Source organism: Coloeus monedula (genome assembly GCF_965178545.1).
Source record: "Coloeus monedula genome assembly, chromosome: 4".
Taxonomy (NCBI): domain Eukaryota; kingdom Metazoa; phylum Chordata; class Aves; order Passeriformes; family Corvidae; genus Coloeus; species Coloeus monedula.
The window spans coordinates 72,369,882-72,392,621 of NC_138784.1; the positions used below are offsets into that span (position 1 = coordinate 72,369,882).

The following is a 22,740-nucleotide window of genomic DNA, read 5'->3' on the forward strand; positions in this document are numbered from 1 at the left end:
GAAGTCAGAGTCCTGTGACTGCATTGATAGGAACGATGTACACACACTTCTTTGCCTTGAACTAAGGAAAAAGGAGCTGGTTCTTTCAGATGGAGTGGCAGTGCACAGAAGTCTTCAGCTCTGCCTCCCTTTGCTCCCGATAAAAGCTTGGAGCAACGAACTCTCAGGAGATTAGCGCACACACACGCCAGCTCCAAAAACTTTAGGCAGCATACATGTTTCTTTGAGTCTTGTACATGTGTTGTGTATAATGTGCTCTTTTTGATATTAAAAAGTTGCTAAGTTGTTCTCAAGCTGGAAAGGGTTTTCCATTTAGATAAGGCCAAAGCTACTGCACAGCACAAGCACATGTCTAACACTGGAGTCTGAGAGCAGCACAAGCGCTGGCCGTTCCACCAGGCGCTGATAAGAATGATTCCATTTTATACAAATCCTACTGGAAGTTATTTAACCCCAACATTCTCCTGGTGGCACTGTCAGCATCACCTTCCCACATCCCACACCTTTCTTTCATAGCAGATGGTAACCAGTTATCCTGTCCCTCTGTTTGGCTCCTTGCATTTAATCACTCTAAAAGTTCACGCCTTTTCTATACGTTGACTGCTAAAAATACCACATGGACATTACTGTCTGTATTATGCAGAATCAGCCCTCACATACATGAGAAAGGAAGAAAACTATTGAGATTAAAAAAACAAACATTTCTATTTGTCTCAGTTTCTCCACTGTCTTGGCAGCACCTTTGGATCAAACATGGTTCTCCCCTCTGCAAACACAGATTTGACACCAGGATGGGCTCTACCCCCTGACATGAAAGAGTGTAACAATCTTGCATTTATTTATCACCATTCACACATACAGGTCCAACACCAAGCTAGAAAACACACATGCACTGCTGGATTTACCCTGAAAAAAATAAACAGAGACTTGCTGAATGCTTTCAGTGAATGGGACTGGCCTAAGCACAGCATCCCTTCAGCTGCTGCTGAAACACAGGAATTGTGGTGGGAGGATGTGGCGGCTACTCAGCAGCACAGAACAGCATCGAGTGGTTTCTCCTCCATGAATTTGAAACTGCTCGGGGCATTTAAGTTGGCAGAACTCTATAACCCAACTGGAACCATGCCAGCAGGGTTCACATGCTGCTCTTGAAAAGTGAGCCACCGAGGCTTTAATCACCACAAGTGGCAAGGACTTAATTTTTCATCTCATTTGAAATATGCCAGGGCTCAACAGCAGACCAAGCCTCTTATAAAATGCCATCTACTAATCAACACTGTCTCCTGCTTCACTGGATAGCCTTGGATGTCTCCTGTTAGGAGTCCTGCAGCAACCCTGCTAGGCTTAGCCTGTAACCTAGGAAAATCTTAGCCCACCACAGCAGGGCACAGGACACATCCCACACACAGGGCATATGGACCACTGATACCGCAAAATTCAATCTCCAATTTCATCTGACATTCTTCACTTCCCACACCAGTGACAGCATTCTGCCTTTGGCCAGGCAGCAGGGCTAGATTTTAGGACCACAGCTGTAGCCTGGCATCCCATCTGTGTGACATTCCACCAGGAGATGTAGGAGATGTGATGGGAGCTCATCTCAGCAGAGATGGTCCAAACATACCAGCAAGGAGCTCAGCTCAGTGAGTTCATGTCAGAAGGAATATCTGTGTAAAGGAAAAACTCCTTAAATAGATGTGCTCCTTGTAAAACTGAAGTTTACACTGAGGTTTTGAGGAAATTCAGTGTTTCAGCCTGAATCACTGGCAATTTTAAACAGATACTACACATAAACTGTACTCTGTGAAAATCAGCTCATCTAATGGAATTTTGTTGTTTGCAACGTCAGTATTAAGATACTTATCACTTTTTAATTCACATGAAGTTTACTTTTCCCAAGAGTCCTAAAAAAATACTGAATTGTGTCAATACACGCAATATTGTGATAAACCCTTCACATGCATTCAGTTTTTAAGTGTAACTGAACTATATAGCAACACCATTACAATAAAATTCCATTTTGTTTTTTCAGCTCATCACAACCAGTGTGATTTAATATCATGGTTTTAAGGGCTTTGGAAAAAAAAAAGTAAGGTCTGATGCTACAGGAGGATAAATGGATGCCTAAATCTTACCAAAATCTAAATAGATTCTTACTTGTAATTCTAAAGTTTCTTAAAACCACCCCCTGCCCCCCTCTCCCCCCCAAACATCCCAACTGAAGTTCCCTGGTCAAGGGTATGTGATTTTAACTGTACTTTTTATCTTAAAAGATCCCAAAGAATATATGTACATGTTTTGATCAAGCCGAAAATATTTGTTTGTAGAATATTTTATACACACCCCAGTAAAAGGTAACTGAATGTAAACTTTGCTGTTCTGAAATGTAAAGCCTGTAACACAAAAAATTAAAAATGTATGACAAAAACACATCGATTTTCTTTAACACAGCAAAAGAAATTAGTTATTTCTGAAAGCTTCCAGATGATCTATCACCTCCAGCAGTATTGTGATTTAAAATACTCAGAGCAGAGAGAAAGCCTCTTGAGTGACTGTGTTAAAAAGTTTCCCATGCAAAACCAAATGCATCCTTGTTTCATATTTAATTTGCAATAGGATCCCCAGCAGCTGAGCTGTGAGAGCTCTCCTGGCTGGTGCCTTGCTGCCTGCTGAGACAGGCTCCACACGAAGGGAGCACACGATTGAAGCCTAAATTCTCAGAGCTGCACCTCAGCTCCCTTTAAAGTTAATCTGAACACACTGGACTCCAAAGGAAATGAAAAGTGAGTTTCTCTCCCTTCCTATGGCACCGGGACTTCCTGTGTTTTAGCGATTGGTCAAGAACTATTATTTCCTCCATGCTATTCCCAATTGTGACTGTCAGACGTAATTAGCGTTGTCCGCACACAAGCGCAAAATATTTGTTTAAATAAGCTTGGAACCAAAGTCCAACATGCACAGAAACCTGGAGAAACTTGGAGAATATTAAAATTCAAATATGCTGTGCCTGAACGAACATGCTGCTCTAAATATTTAGAAATGCAAAGTTCATTTGCTGAGATGAATATCCATAAAAATCTATGCAAGATAAGGGGTATTAAAATTATTCACTCTCCAGTTCAGGATGGATTATTTGGCCAATCTGTTAAGCTGTACCTCTCAGACACCCAGAATCAGTACCATCCTCCTCCCCTCAGGGAAAAGAGCTCATAACGTTTGAAGAAAAGTATGCTCCATCCCAACCGTAGGAATACACATGAAACACAGAGTCTTCCTTTAACACAACCCTTTGGAATGGGAAAGTAGCAGACATCAACAGTGAGAATGCAGAGGGCAAACAAGTTCACCAGAGAAAATAAATTAAGCAGAATGTTGCAGATTGTACAGTGGCCAGAATAAAGGCCATTTAAGTTGTTCTCGACCTCTTTCAAACACACACATGCAGAGCTGAACTTCAATTTATCTCTCCATATAAAATACCACCCCTGGCAGCGTGGCGTCATCACTTATAACTATCATTGAAACATTAATCTCAAACCAAGTCAGAGAAATTTGTGACTTACTCTGTTACCACCTCAAGACCCACTGTTTTCCAGCCTTGGGCTAAGTACAAGCCAGATCCAGCCCTGCTCAAGTTTGACATTGCTCCTTAAAAACACAGGTATGCTATGGTAGGCTTTGCTTAACCGACCCAAACAATGCACATTTATACACAACATGCACACAGGGTTACATTTTACCCAGTCACGTCGTTCAAAGAAACGGAATCCAAACTAGAGAAATACAGAAAAATACAGCCTTGTCAAGCCATCAGAAAACCATTAATGTTTCTAATGAGTGCAATTACAAAAATGAAAGATTCTGAAAAAAACACAGCTAAAGATGAAGTTTAATTATCCATGCACCTGGATACATGAACCGGGGTTATGTCTCCAAATGCCTTCGCATTTGAACTCTCCCTGTTATCCATCCAACTTTGCATTTCTCCAAGTCTTGCAGAATTAACTGGAATTGCCTACACACAAAAATGAGTTATCCCTTCCTAATGACTTACCCAGTCACTAGAATTCTCTTTAGCTGAGAGTTGGAGAAAACAGGAGCATGTACCAAAGGTGAAGACTGGAAGAAGATGATCTCTAACGTCCCTTTCAACCCTAATTCCAAGAAGATACTGAAGTCAAGAGCTGTACGGAAAAGTGCTTATCTGTGTGTGGCAAAAGACAAATAATTCAAATGAGCTTTCTTAGTCATAATTTTAAAAATTAGAAGGCAGAATTCCTTACTCTTAACCTGGACTGTACCACATGCAGAAGCTTATAATGAGTCATTCCCCTGATTAATGCAAGGGAGATACGGGGTCCCGTAATCCACTCGTGATCTTTGTCTAGACAATGATTTTTTTCTGATGCTAAGATCAAGGTTAGGCTCAGCCATGCTTGAAAAAGTTCACACAAACACCAAGCAGTATCTATTCCCAAATAGCTCCAAGCATGGATATTTTTCACAGGAGGTAAGAAACATCTCTGACACTTTAGAAGTGTTGAACTGAGAAAAGTTACTCCGCAAGTAACACTTCTCTGGGCAGTTGTGTAATTCAGAACAACTACCTGGAGGGCCAGCTCCTGGATTCCAGGTGTGAACCATTCCCTGTGTCCACATAAATGCAGCAGGAGGATGCTGGCATTGCTTAAGGATACATGTCTCAAAATCAGACACAAGTATGAGGTCTCAACCAACATATTCTACATCCTAGTACAAAATTAAGGCTTGCTTGGGCTATGAGACATTTCTCCAAAAGTTTGGCACAAATTCCTGTGCAGGGAGGTAACAATCAAATTTGTGGCTTTGCTCCCAGTAGCTAAACTGACTTTCATTTGTTTTTTAAGTGCCAGGAATTGTTAGCTATCACTAACATTTTCATTAAGTTAAAGCATCCTTGGTGTCAGAAGTCAGAGGAAGAAAGAAAAGTTTGATTAAAGAAAAATATGAAAGGCTCCTGCATGAAAACACTGAAAATATAAAAAGTTACCTTGCAATAAAGTTACAAGGCCAGCCCTTAAAATAGGCCAGTTGTGCTTCTCTTTTATCCTGCATAAAGAATCAGCCAGACTTTCTATTTCCCACTCTCCTCCCTCAAGTCCCCAAAACCACTCAGGGCTGTAAGGGAAAGTCTGAAAGGCCTGAGAACAGTAACACCCAGCTATCAGACGATAACCTAATTTGAAACTTATGCTTTCCAAGGCACAAAGGTGTCTGATGATCCAGCTGAAATAAAATCCTTGAGCATAGCTGCAGTAGACAGTGCAGGAAGCAACACAGGCACTAAACAAAGTCACACATTGTCAGAAAAGGGAAAAAAATGATCTGACGTGACGAGTCAAGACAAGTGACAAAAGTTTTGCTGAAAAAGGATCAGTAGAAAATTAAAATCATGACAGCATTTCTGTTCAAAATACACAAGACAATAGAATCCTTTTATCACAAAGTCCCATTTTCTCCTCCAGTTTTATTCTAACCAAAATTGCAATTTGCACATCACAATGCAGTGAAAGGATCCATGACTTTCACTCCCATTCCATGTAAATAATTTACTGCAAAAGGCTGGCTTTTATCAGTCAACTTCTGCATTTTGCAGTTTTTATTTTTGAATCCTTAAGAATCACTAACAACTTGTAAGTTATCTAAACAGGTCAGAAAAACAGAGAAATCTTTGTGGGAAGGTTTGAAAAGGATGATATCCCCTTGAAGTCACGTTAGCTTCATTTCAATTGCTGTATGCAGCAAATAAAACTAGATAGCTTAAGAAGCTAAAACAATAAATTTTCACAATGCTGAATTTTTAGAGTTAGTTTTACTAACTTCTTACTGTTACTTGTAAAAAAATGGAGGCAGAATCTTCATAAAATTTATTTTCTGATTTGCTTCTTCATGTATAGCCAGGTTCCACCTGGTTTATTTATTTTGAGGGATAAAACACTTAAAAGACCCCAACAAACAAAAACATGGAAACTCATCACAAGCCTCTCCTACAATTAAAAAAACCTATTTTTAATCTGTTTCTTCCGTTCCCCACTTCCAGCTGCCATTAAATTTCTTAAAAAATAGCAAGCGTTTTGGGGTTTTTTTCCAAAGACATCAATTATTAGGAGAAGTTAGGTACTAGTCTCCTAGACAATATAAAATAGTGCCTGTCTCTGTCTCCACAGTCTACGGATCCCAACTATGTGATTTAGTTCCTGCCACAGATAAAGTTTTACTATGGCACTTATTACATTGATTTTTTTTTTTTTTCCTCCAAGTGCTGCAAACTAAAGAAGCTCTCCTGTGAAAGTCTATTTAACTCCACATTTAAAAAAACCCAACTTCATTAAATCCTTACTTGCAGGATTTCACTGGAAATTATGGTCTCGATTATGATACAACTTCTTAAGAAAAGGTGAAGATACAGTTGTCCTCCCAATTACAGCTTTATCAGCACGCCTTCCAGGAAAGTTATTTTTCTGTCTAATGGCAAGATTTAAACCAGGCACATTTTCTGTACACTTTTTTTTGTTCCTGTCTCGTATTTTCCTTTTTTCCTTCGAAACCTCCCTCTCCTATTGGCTCTTTCCCAATGCCTTTCTTCTGGCTGCATCTCAAGCTTGGCTGCTTTTCTCATTTTGTCTGTTTCTCCTGTTGCTCCTTCCTTGCTGGGCTGCTGCAGACGTGAGGATCACTCCTCACAAAAGCAATCAGAGTCTGACTCTCTGAACACACTGCACACACAGCTAAAGGATGCCTGCGAGTATCAGCAACCAGGCACGGTGAGCAACCAGGAGCAAAATCTTCACAGTCTGGCAGGGCTTTAACTCTTCAAACTGCTTGAATACACAGTACCTGTTTGTCGAGGAGTGGTGCTTTCCTAACCACCTATACTGAAAAAGCTCTGTTGAAAAGATCATCGCTGCTTTAAAATCATCAGTGCAGCTGCTAGAATGAGGGAGAGTTAGCCTGCGGGGTTAAACTAGACCTGGGGAAAGGCAGAAAGGTTTAAAAGTGCTGTCAGTGAGACCCGTGTTACCAAAACGGCAAAGCGGATACCCCAGGATCCCTTTAAAAGCCCATCACGTGCTGATTTACAAAGAGAGATTGGCTTCGTTCAACACTTGGAGAAACCAGAGACTGAAATCACTCTGGTCTGAGATCCACAACTTGCTACATTCAGTTCTGGCCACAGAAAGCACCGCCAGACTGAAGGGGCAGTGATAATTCTAAAGTTCTGATCTATTTCCCACTGGAGCTCGACACTTACATTTTTTGTCACCCTGATGCTTAATGCTTTATACAATCACAATTCTAGCACTGGTAGAACCTAGACACAAAAATGTGTTCTTCTGATTAGCACCTGGCTTCACCAGCACCCCCGATTCTCATCAATTCAAACAAGATCAGCAGCTACCATGGCAAACACTAGAGATGTGCTGAGATGAGCTGTAATTTGACAGCTAGGTTTCCATGCTTCCAGATGGCTGGAAACATCAGGTTTTGGTAGGTAACAGGTTCTAACATCACATAAGCAGCAAAGAGGGGAAAAGGCAGGACTGTAAGAAGATCAGCAATTTTATGCTTTGATCTGACAGGGAAATAAAATGCTCTGACAGGAAAGGCAACAAATAAATCTGAATTTGTAAACTGTGCCAAGAACTTGTCCTGACTCAATGATCAGAAATACAATGCCAGTGCTTAAGCACACATTACCAGGAATGAAAGACAACAAAACGTAGTGCCTGGTAAAAATTACATTCATTTCCAGATAGTTTTTAAGGGAAAGGAACTGAACCTCTAGGAGTGGGAGTGAAGTGGTACGAAGCAGAGAGCAGAAAAAAATGCAGCTGGAACTGAGGAGAAAGTCTGACTCTCTAAAAGCTACCCTTCTCCCCACAAAATATCTAAACTAGTGGGAAAAGACTCTCATGTCTTCCGCCTCATATCCCGCTCATGTGCCCCAGCACAATTACGGTGTAAAAGAGGAACGAGGGTCTAATGCAGACACCACAGACTATGAACAGCATTGCACACACAAAACCAATGTGCTTTCTTCAGTTTTCCAGACAGAGAAGTAGGGATGAAGTCTGTGACTTTTTGAAGTCACAAAAAGAGCAGTTGACATAGAGTGGTTATTTAAAACAAAAACAAATAATTTTTTTTTTTTTAATGAGGTAATAAAAAGGGGCAGCAAGCACAAGTAGAAATTAATTCCAAGAAGTTTAAAAATAAGGATACTGTGGCACATGCAGGAATCCCACCTCACTTTTCTTTGTTTTAATCATGGAGAATGCTACATGTTCTTACAGCACCAGGACTCAGGGCTCTCAACATTATCACAAAATGTAATTGTGATTATTATTAGCTGTGGAGAAGTATCTGGGCTTTCTCAGCTGGCCTAGTTTCAGCATGAACTGTTTTGCTTCAAATGCAATCGACAAATTCCATGAAGTTGATTTATTATTGCAAAATGTATGTTCTCTTGCATTAAAGCACAAGAAATAAAGCATGACCATCATGTTTTGTAACTAATTTATTTTTTTCTCCTTTTTTAATCTGTCTTACAAGTTTACCATGACATTTTAGTGACAACAGTGCTAAACTAACTCAAAAACAAAAAGGAGACTAATTAAAAATAGGCAGACAGCTAACATCATGATACATTGGCATAAAATTATCCCTTCAGTGTCCTTTGTAAAAAGTACTGCTAAAAACCCAACATCTTCCATGGCAATACTGAGTCAGATTGTTTTATAATATATAGAATTATATATGCAGATCGTCACAGCTGCAACATTTGGTTAGAGTTTGCACTCTATATTAAAGGCAAGATACATTTTCTGCTTTCTTGGAACAAAACATGTATCACTGAACTGAACTCCCGACTGACACAAATTAGAGATCTTGAAAACTTATTTGCCTTCCTCCCTTCTCCCTACAATTTCAGGAATCACTCGGGGCTCTTTCTGAATTTCTTACTACTGAGTACAATGAAGGAGATGGCTCCTCTCGGGCTGGATGGGCTTTTTGCTCTTATGGATTCTCTGGCAATGATAACTAAGACATCTCTTGAGCTGCTGGGCAGCCTCTGCATAGCCTGAACCACCACCAGTTCTGGAGTAAGTGGAAATAAGGAGTTGGTTACATGTGCAGAACTAAAGGACTTTTGGGAAGGAGGGTAGCAACACCTACTGGTCGTGGCGCAGACTGAACACTGCTTTGGTTTGGTTTTTAAATTAACAATACTGAAAAAAGAGCTTTTTTTTTACTAAAAGTCATGGCTACATTATTGCTAAAATATATCAGCACTCATAATTTCTGACCCCTAACAGTAAACAAATACTTGTACCTGAGCTGAGTTTTAGGTTTCTATATAAAATGGGACATAATGAGTCCTGCTAACGACTCCTTTAAGTCACTGAAAGATTTACATCACACACCCTAATGTGCACAAAGCCTTCCTCCATTACTAATTATTGCCTACTCAAAGCAACTCAAATATTATGGACTGCACAATCTGAGCAGCTGCATATTTTTTTTCTACACTATAAAATATTGCAAAGTATTTAAATGGCTTCTGCAGTTCTTCAGTATTTCTACAGTGCAGTCCTTTAATTTGCAAAAGTAGGTTTTTCTTCCAAATTTTACTTGGAATAACATAGAACAAAACATATACAGCAGTTTTGTGATCCACCTCGTCCCTTTCAAAAACAAACCACAGCGCACGAACACCATTTTCAGAAAACACTTAATTCAAAATTAAAACGTCCTCAACTGTAAATCTTTTAAATCAACTATAACAAATACGCATTCAGCAACTGTTATTTAATGCTTCCTTTAAATTTCCATTTTAAAAAAATATTTTATTCATTTTTACAAGTTGTGCGTGTCTATAGGTCCTCTGATACACTACCCTTAGGCATCAGAAGTTTTCCTGGTTCTCATCCAACTTTGGAAATAATATCTTCTTGCTTCAGGTGTTAAAAGGATTCATACATTATTTATAAGGACTGCTAAAATCTAACTCCTGGATCTAACTTGAGAGAGAAAGAGTATAAAAAGTTACATATAGAAAAAAAAGAAAAAGCACAGCTGTCCCCATTTCAATTTTTAGCCTCTCTTTGTGTGTATTGTCAGGCTGAGTCTGTAACTCTCATCTCTCCCTCCCCATGCTCAGATATTTGTCTACAGCTGCTTTGAGCCTCGCTGGATTTGACTTTTCTTGCATATTTTGAAGTATGATTTTCCAAGGGAAAAAAACCTATAACAAGTGCAACACTGCTGGGCAACTTGTTACACTTCAAAGATGCCAGATTTCTCTGACAGAATGGTGTTTGTTTACTTCCTGAAAAATCAGGCTAAAGAAAGTAGCCAGAACAGGGCAGCTAAAATCCCTATTCACTTCTCAAAGTCTTCTTCCTCTGTACTCTTCTTCTACATACACTGTGCACATATATGATATTTACATTTTGTTTGCCTCTTCCTGGTTTGAGAGAGCTCATTGTTAGATTTTTAAGACAACCCTTTTAACAAACCTCACAAGGGTGAGAATTTAGGATCTCCTTACCAAGTTAAGAAAGTATTTCTGTTTTGAACAGCAGTCCCATTTCCTGGGTTGTATTAAGGCAAGAAACACTTTAATGCTATTGCTCTATAAAACACAACTAAAGGAAACAGAAAACTGAAATCTACGGAGCCTCAGAAATACTCACCAGGATAAGTAAGTCCTCACCTTGTTACTGGAATAAGCATATTTGTTCAGAACACACAAAACTCAGTACCTGTTCCTCAGATACCTGTTCCTTATCACAATTTCACTTGGTCTAACTGGAGCATGCAGCAACTGCATCCTTGTAGCTGAACATGATGTAAGAAAGCCTGAACTCACACTTTCTACGGCTTGCCAAATCACTGGAATACTGCCTTGTGCCACATTTGTAGCAGCACAGCAATGGATTTCTTTATTCAATAAGGTGATGTTGTTTATGTTAATCCTTACACCAGGTAGAATTTTTACACCTATTTCAACGGGCAGACTTTGAAACCTTAGTTCTTAAAAAAAAGAATATGCAAATAGAGCATGATAGACGTTCTGTTCCCAAAAAATTCTCAATTAACTATCTCGTGCAAGTTGCACCTGTTCCTTAGATTCTTTCAGAAAATTAAGTTCTTCTGCCTGGGATTTTTATACCCACAAGCTTATATATATCTATTTCCTCACAAAGTACAGTTGTGTGCTGTTCACTATTCAAACGGAGAGTCAGACTGGGCCATATTTCTTAAAGGTTTATCTTATTAGCAATCAAGTCTCAAACAGCTGAAAAATAGAGAAAACAATTTTGTTTTTTCCCCTGTCACAGTCAAAATACTCAGGTTAGTTCCAGCTCATAGCACTTTTATAGTTGGCTTCACTGCTTCCTCAACCTTTGCCTCTGTGGGACAAGAAAGGGAAGGAGCGGCTGGAACAGTGAAGATGAAACCCTAATCAACATTAGCAATCAGAATTAGAAGCCAGTACAATGCCTCTAAAATACTCTTACTTCCATATTTTGAAGCTGAATTCATTTTAACTTGAAAATGAGGGTTTTTTTGGTTGGTTGGTTTTGGGTTTTTTAATGAAATTTGTTACAAGTAAGGAGAAACAGCTCTCAGGAGCAGGAAATGCTGTGCCAGTCTCACCAGCTCTTCCTTTTCCTACCTTTACCAAATTACAGAAGCTTTTGCAGGATGCATAAGGGGGAGGCTAACACATAAAAGGTAATGCAAAGCACTCATTTCTACTGTCATCTGAAAACTTAAAATTTAGAATGCATTATAGAAACAAGGGTTAACACGGTGATTTTTGGCACAAGTTAATCTGGAAAGTGAAAAGAGTGGAAAACAAACTTGCCACAGCACTGCTATCTGTTTTGCAACCTTGCTTGTGTAACACCCCCCAGGTCCTTCCTGAGCCACTGCCATGGGGCAGCACAGCTTGAGCTCCTGGGGGATGCCCACAAATACCCAAACACACCAAAACTGAAAGCAGAGGATTAATTTCGCACCTTCTTGAGAGGAGACAATAGGTGGCAGGTAGTCAGGGATGTACTCCTTCCTCTCTTCCGCATCCTTACTTCCCGGCTGGGGGAACTGTAGGACATTGTTCTTGCTGACAGGGAATGAAGGGATTTGATGTGCAAAAGTGACAGGTTCAATATTGTGTATGTAATCTTCCAGCTCATGCAGGTTAACCCCCATAAGCTTGAAAGCATCGCCTACGTCATCCAAAATTGGATCTGTGCGGCCATCTGGAACAAAAAAAAACAACAGAAGAACAATGTTTTCACAAAAATCGAGGTTAAAATATTTGACCTGAAGATGCTTCAAGACTAGTGAGTCCCCCAGCTCACCACCAGTAAGACAGATGGATTTACCACCCCACAGTTCTACCAGGTTTACTTTCAAAAGGGTTTTGTTTTGAGCCATCACTTTGTTTCAAATCATACCATTAAAGAACTGCACTCCAAGAAGCAAATCAAGCCAAAACGAGGGAACAGCAACAGACAGCTTTACCTGGCAACAGTCAATTAATACCACATGACCCCCATAGGCAGAAAGTGCTCTTTACCAGTATGGAACAGATCAAACATTGTTTCTCAACCTACAAGAGGAACAATTTCATTTTTTTGAACTGACTATAGTTTACAAGGAGAAAAAAAAAGTCTTTTGATAAATAAGAAACCTTCGCAAAGTATCTTTCCACCAGATGAAATCTACAGGCTTCAGAAACTATGAGCCCCTTTACCTACTGGTTAGCTATACCTCCTGGATAAAAGAGAGGAATATTAAGTAGTGGTCTGATGAGGAGAGAATATTTACACTAAACTTCGGGGGCTGATTTCCTGGGGTGCAACTTAAGTTTGATTCGACAGCAAAAATCTTACTTTCTTCACAAAAAGCACAGTGAAACCTCACTGGCTAGGCAGTTGGGTCCTTATTTAATATGATCTCCAAGAAAACAGTTCAACAGAGGATGCAGTTTGTGCTACACAATTAACTTGGCTCAAAGCTTTAAATTACACTTGCAGAAAGTCCTCCAAGTACCTTAGTTTCCCTGACTTGACAAAGGAAAATCCCTCGAAAGGCCTCTGGAGGGAGAATTGGACACCTGGCTTTGACAGCCAAGGCACCACTTCAAGTCTCTCCTTGACTTTTTGTAACTACAATAACCCAAAACCAATGCTGTAAACCCCAAACATGATTTTTAATTCAATAAAATGAGATACTGAATTATTATAATTCTGTAGAATTGGCTTATGAAGATATTACATCCCTACATGATGATAAGCTGTGATTTACTTCAAAAAGGAATTATGGAAAAGCAGCCTGTGCTTATTGAAGGAACACAATGGCTATTGTGGAGCCCTGGCTCCAGATAACGGGGGGATGCTCTTTTGTTTGTCCTTTAACCTAATCTCTTCTTGGTTTATCTTGAAGCCGAGGCACCTGAGGGGGCTGGTTCTCACATCACTGCATGAATTCCACCCCCCAGCCACCTCATGCCTGCAGGTACATTTAGAAAATGAGAATCTTGTTCTAGAATTTCCCTTCTTAAGTCTTGCGGTGAAGATAAGGGTAATGCTCAGATTATGGGGTTGATTCTCAGTTCTCCAACACTGGCCTCTTGTGTGACTCTGGGTAAGTCTCGCCTGCATTTTAATTCTTTCCACAGCTAAAAGGGAGATCAGACCAAGTTACTGCCAGTTTTACCCTGCTGTATCTGGAATGTGAACAGGGTGAGAACCACCGCGGAGTTTGTGTTTGGGTAATACCTGGTACATGTGCAATACCAGTTTCCTCTGCAAACTCCAGACCTGCATCCACATAATTACATGAGGATATCACCACTCCAGAGTAGTTGAGATCCTTATAGTTATTAGGGGGAAAAAAAGCATGTTTTATGCTTAAAAAATTAAATTCAGATAGTTGACACCACTAAGAAATTTTGAGTTGTTGCTTTTAGTTGCTCTACAGGCTATGAAGGAACCTGTGAATTCACTGAAGCAGCTTCTAAGGTGTCAAGATTGAACAGGTACAAGTTTGACAGGTGAAAAGAAAAACTTGGGGAAAACTTTTCAAAGGTCTTTTCCTAGATCTGCACATGATCTATCTTTAACCTCCAGAAAAGTGTGCTGACATGATTAGCAAGTGATAAATGCTAAAAAGGAATTCCTTCAACAACTGCTTTTTAAGAACACGTGGAAAAGAAGCAGCTACTAACTGTAACTGAAGCATGGAAATATTTAACAACTGTATCATGAAACAATTATGTGTGTTAGAAACTGGGTTCAAAAGGTGACCAAAAAAAGCCCAAAGAAGATTCAGTTTTCCCACAGCTTTGACATTTGCCTCCAAAAAGACAATGCCAAGTTATAAGATTGACTGAAAGCTAAAAACAGTGTTTAAACCTGCAACTGTCAGAGGGATGAAAGGATGGAGCAGTTAACCCTTCTTTTCAAGACAGAGTGTCCTCAGTAGCAGAAGTGTTCAAAAAAGTTTCAGGTCTGTATTCATATCTGTATTTAAAGTCAAACCTATTATCAATTGGAAATTATCACAGCACAAAAACGTGTTAAATGTAATTCATCAAATAAAGACTTTACACTCATTTCAACAATTTAGCATTTCTCTTCACTCTCTGGCTTAATAAAAAAATCAGTAAAATAGCAGAAGCCAGACAAATGAAAGGGAATGCTGACGAACATGTAACCTCTCCTGCTGTTTCATTTAGTCTTAGGCTTTTTTCTGTAAGCAAATGATGCCAAGAAAAAAGTTTAATCTGTGCATACTGAACTTATCTCACTATTCTTCAGATATCTGTGCTATCCTCAGTTTAAAAACTCAGATGCTGAAGCCTCCCAGTGAAATAATTAATCCAATGTCACACAGCAAGTCAGTGCCAGATCACAAGCACTTCAGAGCTTTGGTTTCCAGTCTCTTGCTGTTCTTTATACCACAACGCTTTAAATACTATCATTGTTCAGGACTGGGAAGAGGTGGAAGGAGTTGGGAACAGTTTATCCAGCAAGTTACAACTCTCCTCCTTATACCCCATCAACAATGAACTAGGCAAATACCTTTCTCAAAAGCTTTTAAGCTGCACTGTCTCCCTGAATGGGAACGGAGTGCTCCAAAACTGGTAAAACTGTGGCAGCAGCAGAGCTAAATTAAGACCACTTGGTCTCAAAACAGCTCACCAGAAACCTGTGGGAACGGCTGTGCTACTACAATACTCTCAGCTTCCCTGGGCATGAGAACAAGCACCAGCTGAGGAGGAATCTGCACACGGAATTACATCCCAAAAACGTACTGGACTGAAATGATGGGCAAAGAGAATCCAGGCAGACAGAGTATGTGTGGAAAGTTATCCAGCCCTGAGCCCCACTGCTCAGCATCACCTGCAGATGAACCAACCTGTCCACAAGGACAACCAAACCAAACAGAAGGAGGAAGATGGAGCACTAAACTCCCCTACAAACAAGGGTTTGGGTTGTGGGGAAAAGGAATTTTCAGAAGCTCCTAAAGCCTAGTTATTTTTGCAAAAGTCACAAGAATTCCTCCAGCAAACAAGCTGGCCAGTGCTCATGTCATCCAAAGGCACTGTGAGGGGGTGTGTGGGAGTTAGGGCACTGTCTTACTTTCCTTAAATTCGGTCTCAGGAATAGCTGACTTCCTTTTGTCAAACTCGCCCCCATCACCTCCTCCTCCCTGGCCCAAAGTTCGTATGAATGAGTGAATATTTAACAGGCGAGTAAGTACAGAACAGAAGAGCTTTTAATTTCATGCCAGGTTTCTTAAAGGAAGCAACTACAGTTCTGTAATAAATATACTGAGAAAAATTAATGAGTCACCACCCATGCAACATGTAGACGTGTTATAAATAGCTCAGCATTCCCCCTTACAGCCGCTATAAAAGAGATTTTTTTAAAATTTTATTTTAACCAGCAAATTATTAGGTATAGCTCCTTGGTATTTTAATTACAGGCTCTATCACAGATTCCTTGTGCTCCAGCACATCACAAGAAGTTACTCCAGGATAACTGTTTCAAGGAGACAACACTGCTTCCATCCAGTAGAGTCATAACAGGTTATTCAGAAAGTATAGATGCCTTACTTAAATGCACTTAAGTGGGGAAAAAATGGTCCTATTAATGTAGTCACCAGACAGGCAAAAGCATCTTCTTGCTACTGGTGCTCAGAGTCTGCTCCTTCTCCCAGTAACCTCAGAAACGTCAAGCAAAAAAAACCCATGTTGTCTTTCTTTATATTAGTAGCCAGTAAGAAGTTAATTAGGTCAAAAACATCAATACTTAAGGTTATCAAGACAAAAAATGTACACTTGTAATGAATGTTATGGGCCCAGGACAGATCCTTGTTACAAAGTCATTCAAAGACCAGCAGAGGGAATCAGCTCATTTAAATTGATCACCAAAATCTAACCCTTTGATGGAGATTATTATTGTATAGGGATAAGAATGAAGTAACTAAAAAAAAGAACAAAACCAAAGAAAACATATGAGGTAACTTTGACATTACAAAGAAATAAAAAAATTGGCTGATGCCAGGTGAACTCTCTCCTCTGTGGTAATTGCCAATGAAAATATTGGTCTGCTGTTTGCATTCTCCCTTTGCTCTAATCAAGTTTACAGGAGAGACTGTGCAGACACTGAAGCAGTTTTGGAGCCAGTTCTGCCTTGGAAAACATTTTGCAATATCGGCAATTTTTCCTTCCAGTTAAAATATCATGCTCACCAGATCAGAACCTTCCTTTCAATAAAAATGCAGTTGCATTAATAATACCAATTTCAATATAGTCATTAGTATTTTTATATGTATATATAATTAGTATTTAGTCCTGCAAAGAGCAGAGACTTGGACTCAATGATCCATATGGGTCCCTTCCAACTTGAGATATTCTACAATTCTATGTTTGCAGAAAAATAATCTTCAAAAAAGTAGTCAAACAATATGAAACTAAAGACCAACTTTTAAACTTTATTTCCTAACTGTCAGCAAATCTCAGGAGGAAAAGAAATATAAAAGCACAATATATTCAAGCATATGCTCAGCACTCAAAATTGAAGGAAAGAGTATTGTAAAATCCACTTCTGGATTCAAAATGTTAATTATCCAGTTTATTACACTTCTTGATTTAGCAGCAGATAATCTAAATTTGTCCTGTTGAAATATGCCCAGGTGCCCTCAGTGATAGAAGCTAAGTAGCTTCTATCTGACTGGTTTTTAGAGCAATGTAACAGGAAAATTAGGCTTTGTGGGGCATGAGCCACAACTCCCCTCCTCATCCCTCCCATGAACTGCACCACCCACATAAATATAATGGAAACTGAAATCCCTCACTGGTAGGTTAAGTTAAGAGGTAAAACATGATATATTCTGCATGTCTATAACCCACCACCCCACTGCCAAGCTATAATATCTAAATTCATGGCAAACAAAGCAGATTCTGATCTGTCCTCATGGACAGCTCCCCAGTATAAAAAAACCCAACCTATACAATCCAGAGCAGATAACCCAAAGCACCAGCTCTGCCACACCTCTATCAAACCTGTGAAATAGGAGTGCAAAACAAAGTGGCACCTAACAGGGAGCTTTTCCCTTTTCACCTCTGCTTAAAACCAACAACAACAATGCAGAACTCTGCTCTCAGAAACCACACTACATCAGTTTGTTTTGCAGCCCAATACCCTAATTACATACTCCAACACTGGTTTTCAAATATTTAATTTAAACTTCAGGATAAAACAGCACCCAGCACATTGAATGGTGTTCCTCTGACAAGCTTTCCACAAATTTGAGCAGCATAATATGGTGTACTTTAAGAGGAAAACCCTGATTTTCTCCCTGTAAGTTCAGCCTCTCCTCCACCCCCAACACAGCATTCAGAAGCATTTCACGGCATCAAACACATCTCAAACCCGCTTTGCAAATCCTTTTGCCTTCTCTTTGCAGCCACAGAAGCTCCCATCAACTACAGCTACTGCAAATGCAAAGAAACAACAGCAGAAAAGTAATGAAAATCTTGAATGTAGCTCTCCTAATGGGATGTAACAGCTGGAACAAAGATCTAACCCAGCTGGGAGAGCCATCATTTTCTTCTGCAAGTGAGAGAACACGTGAGCAGCGATGACAGGCTTTTCACAGCGATATCACGGTGTCTCAACTACGTCAGAGTAAATCCATTCAGTTCGGAACACAAAGATTATGTCCCTCAGCTGACAGCCCTGCTAACTCAAACCCCACTGGTTTGACTCCGAGATAACGCCCTGACAATAAAGATGCTACAATTGGAATTTAATTAATTCTACTTATGCAAAACCATGGCAGAATTCAACTCATTCATCCAGAGCTGGGTTTGTACAGTAACTTATTTTAGGAGCAAAAGGAAACAATTCTGAAATCGCAGGGAGATGTCAGCTCGGTATTAAGATGTCGTTTTACAAACCTTTTTAAAGAAAGAAATACAGGGATCATTTTAAGAGAGGCAATACAAAAAATACCACATCACTGGCATGAAAACAGCATATTCCCCGTCTCTGGAAAAAAAAAACAACAACAAAAAAACACCAAACAAAAAGATTGTGATACTTGTGGTACTTCCTTCCCCATTCCTAGAGTGGAAAAATGCCTTTCCCCACCTTCGGTAAGGAAACCCAAAGCAAGAGAGGGATAACTGAGCTCTGCAAACTTCCAATCCACAGCATCAGAAGGAGAAAGTTTTATTTGCATCATCTCTGTGTCTTTTCTTCTCAGTTGTACAAACATCTTCCCCAATATTTGTACTAACCCTATCAAAGGACAGCGCTGACCAAGCCCACATGAGTTTCTTTTTCACCCTGTAACTCCATCCTCCCAAACCCTCTCTGTTGTCTCCTTTAATTGCTTTAAAGATCATTTCTATGTGGATTGGCCTACAAACTTCAGAGCTGCAGCAGCTGCACTTGTGCTGCTCAGAGATACGGGTTAATATTGCATGGTCCCATTTCTGGATGAACTTGTTCTCAAATTTGGGAAAAGCTTGTACAAGTAAACCTATTCAACCTGAGAAATCCAGTTTGCAGCACCAAGTCCCTCCTAAGCTTGGTGACACTGGCAGTGCCAGACTCAATCTCAATTATTCCCAAAATGATGGAGCAGAGGCAGGACCAGGTACACTCAGCTCATCACTTGCTTCATGGAAGATCCCTGCAGCAGTGAAAACTTCTCTTCCCTTCTTCAGAGAAGGTACACAACTTCCAGCAACAGCACTTTTAGCCTGTGGTTGCTCCTCTCCTGACCAAGCCACCCACACTGAGCTTCCCAGCTCCACACACTCTCCCAACTCACCCCTGCAGAGCAATCCAACACACACAGGCCTCACAGTTCCTTGGATCTTGAAGCTGCATCCAACCCTCCACCAGCTTGCCTCTGATTTTCCTCTCACCTGTGGCTGTGACACCTCATTAGCACAGTTCCCACAGCTTGGACAGAAGTGCGGGCAAATGTTCCCACTGGTGCTGCCATCCCTGTTACCTCTCCAGTAAACTCCTGCAGGCCGCAGCACGTTCTCTGTACTGGTGGTGGCTACAGCAGCCCCAAATCCACCATCAGTGAGTCACCTTCTCCCTATCCAGCACTTCAGGCAAGCAATCAATTATCCATTCCAGCTCCAACCCCTGCCAGACCCAACTACTCTGACCTCTGCCCCATGGGCTCTCCAGGACTTTCCCCTCCACAAGTACAGGACACATGCAGCAGCTGCCCCCAATGCCACAGCTCTCCAGCATGCCAAAGGAAGGGGGAACATGTCCCTTTTGGCACAGGAGGCACAAGCAGCCCTGTTTTTCCAGGCACACGCAGCCCATACCCACCTCTCCAGGGTACCCTTGCTCCCCAAAGTCCCTCTGCTATGGAGATTTCCCTTCATTTGCCTCCTAAAACTTACAGATCCAGCAGGACCTCTCTGCATACCAATCTCTGCCCCATGACACCCTCCCTGCCCCACACGTAGGGCAGCAAAGGCCTCCTCCACACACACAGACTCATGACCCTCCAACCACACTGACAGCCTGAGCCTTGCTCCACATTCTCCACAACATCTCCTGTGTTTACACCCAACAGTGACCCTGACAGCCTCCCTCTCCTGCCAGCCTGCCACCTCCCCCCACCCTTCCATCAGCACCCCTTACTGACACTCCCAGATCCAGCACACCCCTACCACCCTCTCATCCCCACTTGCAGCATTACTGACCCAGCAAACAACTGGACATCCTGTCCTCCCACACCCCATGTTCTTCAAGTACCAGCAGGACATCCAACTCCTCAGTACCTCCACTGCAGGCTCTGCAGGGACACTCACAATCCCAAGGGACACACAACTGCATCCTATACTTTAGACCCAGACCCAGCAGCGGTACTCCCTTCCCAATCTCATCAACACTCACATACCACACTCCTGTGTGACACAGCCAGCAGTCCTTGGCATTGATTCCCAGACTTCTATTCTTTCTCTTCTCCCACTTGCTGTAAACTTACCCCTTCCACACTCCCACTCCAGCACCATCTCACCCCAAACCCAGTGAGGCCCTGGGCATCCTGCCCCCCACCGTCACATCCAGCTCCTTCTGCAGCACCTCAATGGCAGCACTGGCTAACTCCAGTCCCCCACATATGCAGCCAAATCTCTTCCACTGCATCCACATGAGGACACTCACACCTCATGCCACGTGCACTAAATTATCCCCAGCCGAATCCACCCCTTCTGAACACAAATATTCCACACCCATCATGTGCAGCCCTGTCACACTCCCACATCCTATGCACTACAGCTCCACTTCCCCCAAGAAACACGTTAGTGCATCCCTGCCTTCCCACATTTCCCATACACATGTTCCCAGTCCCACAGTACCCCTGCTTCCCCTCTCTATACACACATTCCCAACCCAGAGCACTCCAGCCCCAGCAATAGGACTTCCAACCACACCTCTCCCTACCCATGCAGGAGGGAGTCCAAACTTTGCACCCTCCAACCTCAGCACTTCCCCTTGTGCCAGAACAATGAACCCCACACACACATCCCCACCTGCAGTGGGCCCCCACAGCCCCATCCCCACTGCCCCCGGGGCACAAAAGATAACCCAAAGATGAGCCACAACAACACAGCACCACATCCTCCCATGCACACATCCCACCAGGAAAAGGGACTGGCTGCCCCTTGTCCCCCCAGTTCACCCCCCTCCCAGATTCAGAACAGCCCAGCAACGGGGCCAACAGTCCCCCCTCCCCCTCCCCCTCCCCAGCACCCTACACACTGTAGCCGAAGACTGGGACAGCAGCCCCATGTCCCCACACCCCAGACCCACAGCCACAGAGCCTCCTTTCCTCCACCTCCAGCCCCACAGTCCCAACTCCTCGCCGATACCCAGACCCACTGCACCACAGTCCTCCCCGGCATCAGGGCTCTCTTGCGCCCCAGCAGTGCCCCACGGCTTCCCTCCCCATCCTCTCAGTCCTGTGCACTGCTCCACAGCCTGGTCTCCCTTCCCCATAGCCCCTAGCCCCGGCCCATGGACTGATCTTCCCCAAACCCACACCTCGCCCCCACTGACCCACAGACCCCAGCACTGCCCAAACCCCACCTCCCCGCACTCTCCTGCCCTACCCAAATGACCACACCTCCATGACCCTCCCCTGCCAAGCACCCCCAGCTCCTGGCACTGCCTGACAAGCAGCTTCCAGCTGCCCCTCCCACGCCTCCACGGATACCCCACCGCCTTCCCCCACAGACCCCCTCCCAGGGCCCCCAGGGCTGCCCAAACCCACCTCCCTGTACCCTCCTGCCCTGTCCCCTAGAGCCCTGCCCAAATCCCACCTCCCCGTACTCTCCTGCACTGTCGCCCAGACCCCAGCACTACCGAAATCCCACTTCCCCGTGCCCTCCTGCCCTGACCCCCAGACCCCAGCACGGCCCAAACCACTCCCTTGTGCCCTCCTGCCCTGCCCAGATCCCACCTCCCCGTGCTCCTGCCCTGCCCCGGCAGCCCCCAGCGCTGCTTCCTTGGCGGGATGGCCGAGACTGTCAGGGCTCACAGAGCTCACTCAGCCTGGGCTCTGCTCCGCAGGGCCACTCACAGTGGCCTCCCAGGACCGTGTCCAGCCGCATTCCCCCCGGCCCAGCCCCAGCCCGCACTCACAGAGCTCGCAGTAGCGGTGGCAGCCCCGGCCCAGCCCCTGCAGGTACCGCTGCAGCACGTCGGTGAGGAGGTCGCAGGCCGAGACCTGCACCGAGTCCCAGCCGAGGGCCTGGCAGATCTGCGCCACCGACACCCGCAGCAGCCAGCGGGAGTAGGTCTCGCACATCCCGCCGGGGCCGGGGGCCGCGGGAGCTCTCACGCACCGCCCGCCGCCGCCGCCATCGCCGCCGCCATCTTGGCGCCGCCCCGCCCCCGCCAGGCAGCGCCGCTCCAGCGCCGAGCGCATCGAGCGGGGCGGGGCGGAGCGCGGAAACAGCGCCCAGTGGCCAAATGCCGCGTCCCGCAGCGCTGCGGGAACGCGCTGGGGTCGGGATAATATAAATAATCCATATCAGTATCTCAGTATCGCCAGATGTCTCCCCGTGCCTGAAGGGAACTTACAGGGAGGTTGTGGCAAGACTATTTACAAGTGCATGCGGTGACAGGA

At 43.0% G+C, this 22,740-nt stretch overlaps 1 protein-coding gene across 1 annotated transcript in view; it reads right to left on the reverse strand.

Moving 5' to 3' along the window:
- Positions 1-22,491, reverse strand: part of TAF3 (TATA-box binding protein associated factor 3) — a 114,447-nt gene extending 91,956 nt beyond the window's left edge. The window contains exons 1-2 of the mRNA XM_082279711.1: positions 22,254-22,491; positions 12,069-12,311 (exon numbers count right to left, since the gene is read on the reverse strand). Of these exons, the coding sequence (XP_082135837.1) occupies positions 12,069-12,311; positions 22,254-22,419 (409 nt within the window). The 5' untranslated portion in view covers positions 22,420-22,491. The remainder of the gene's footprint in view (positions 1-12,068; positions 12,312-22,253) is intronic.
- Positions 22,492-22,740: the final 249 nt, after the last annotated feature.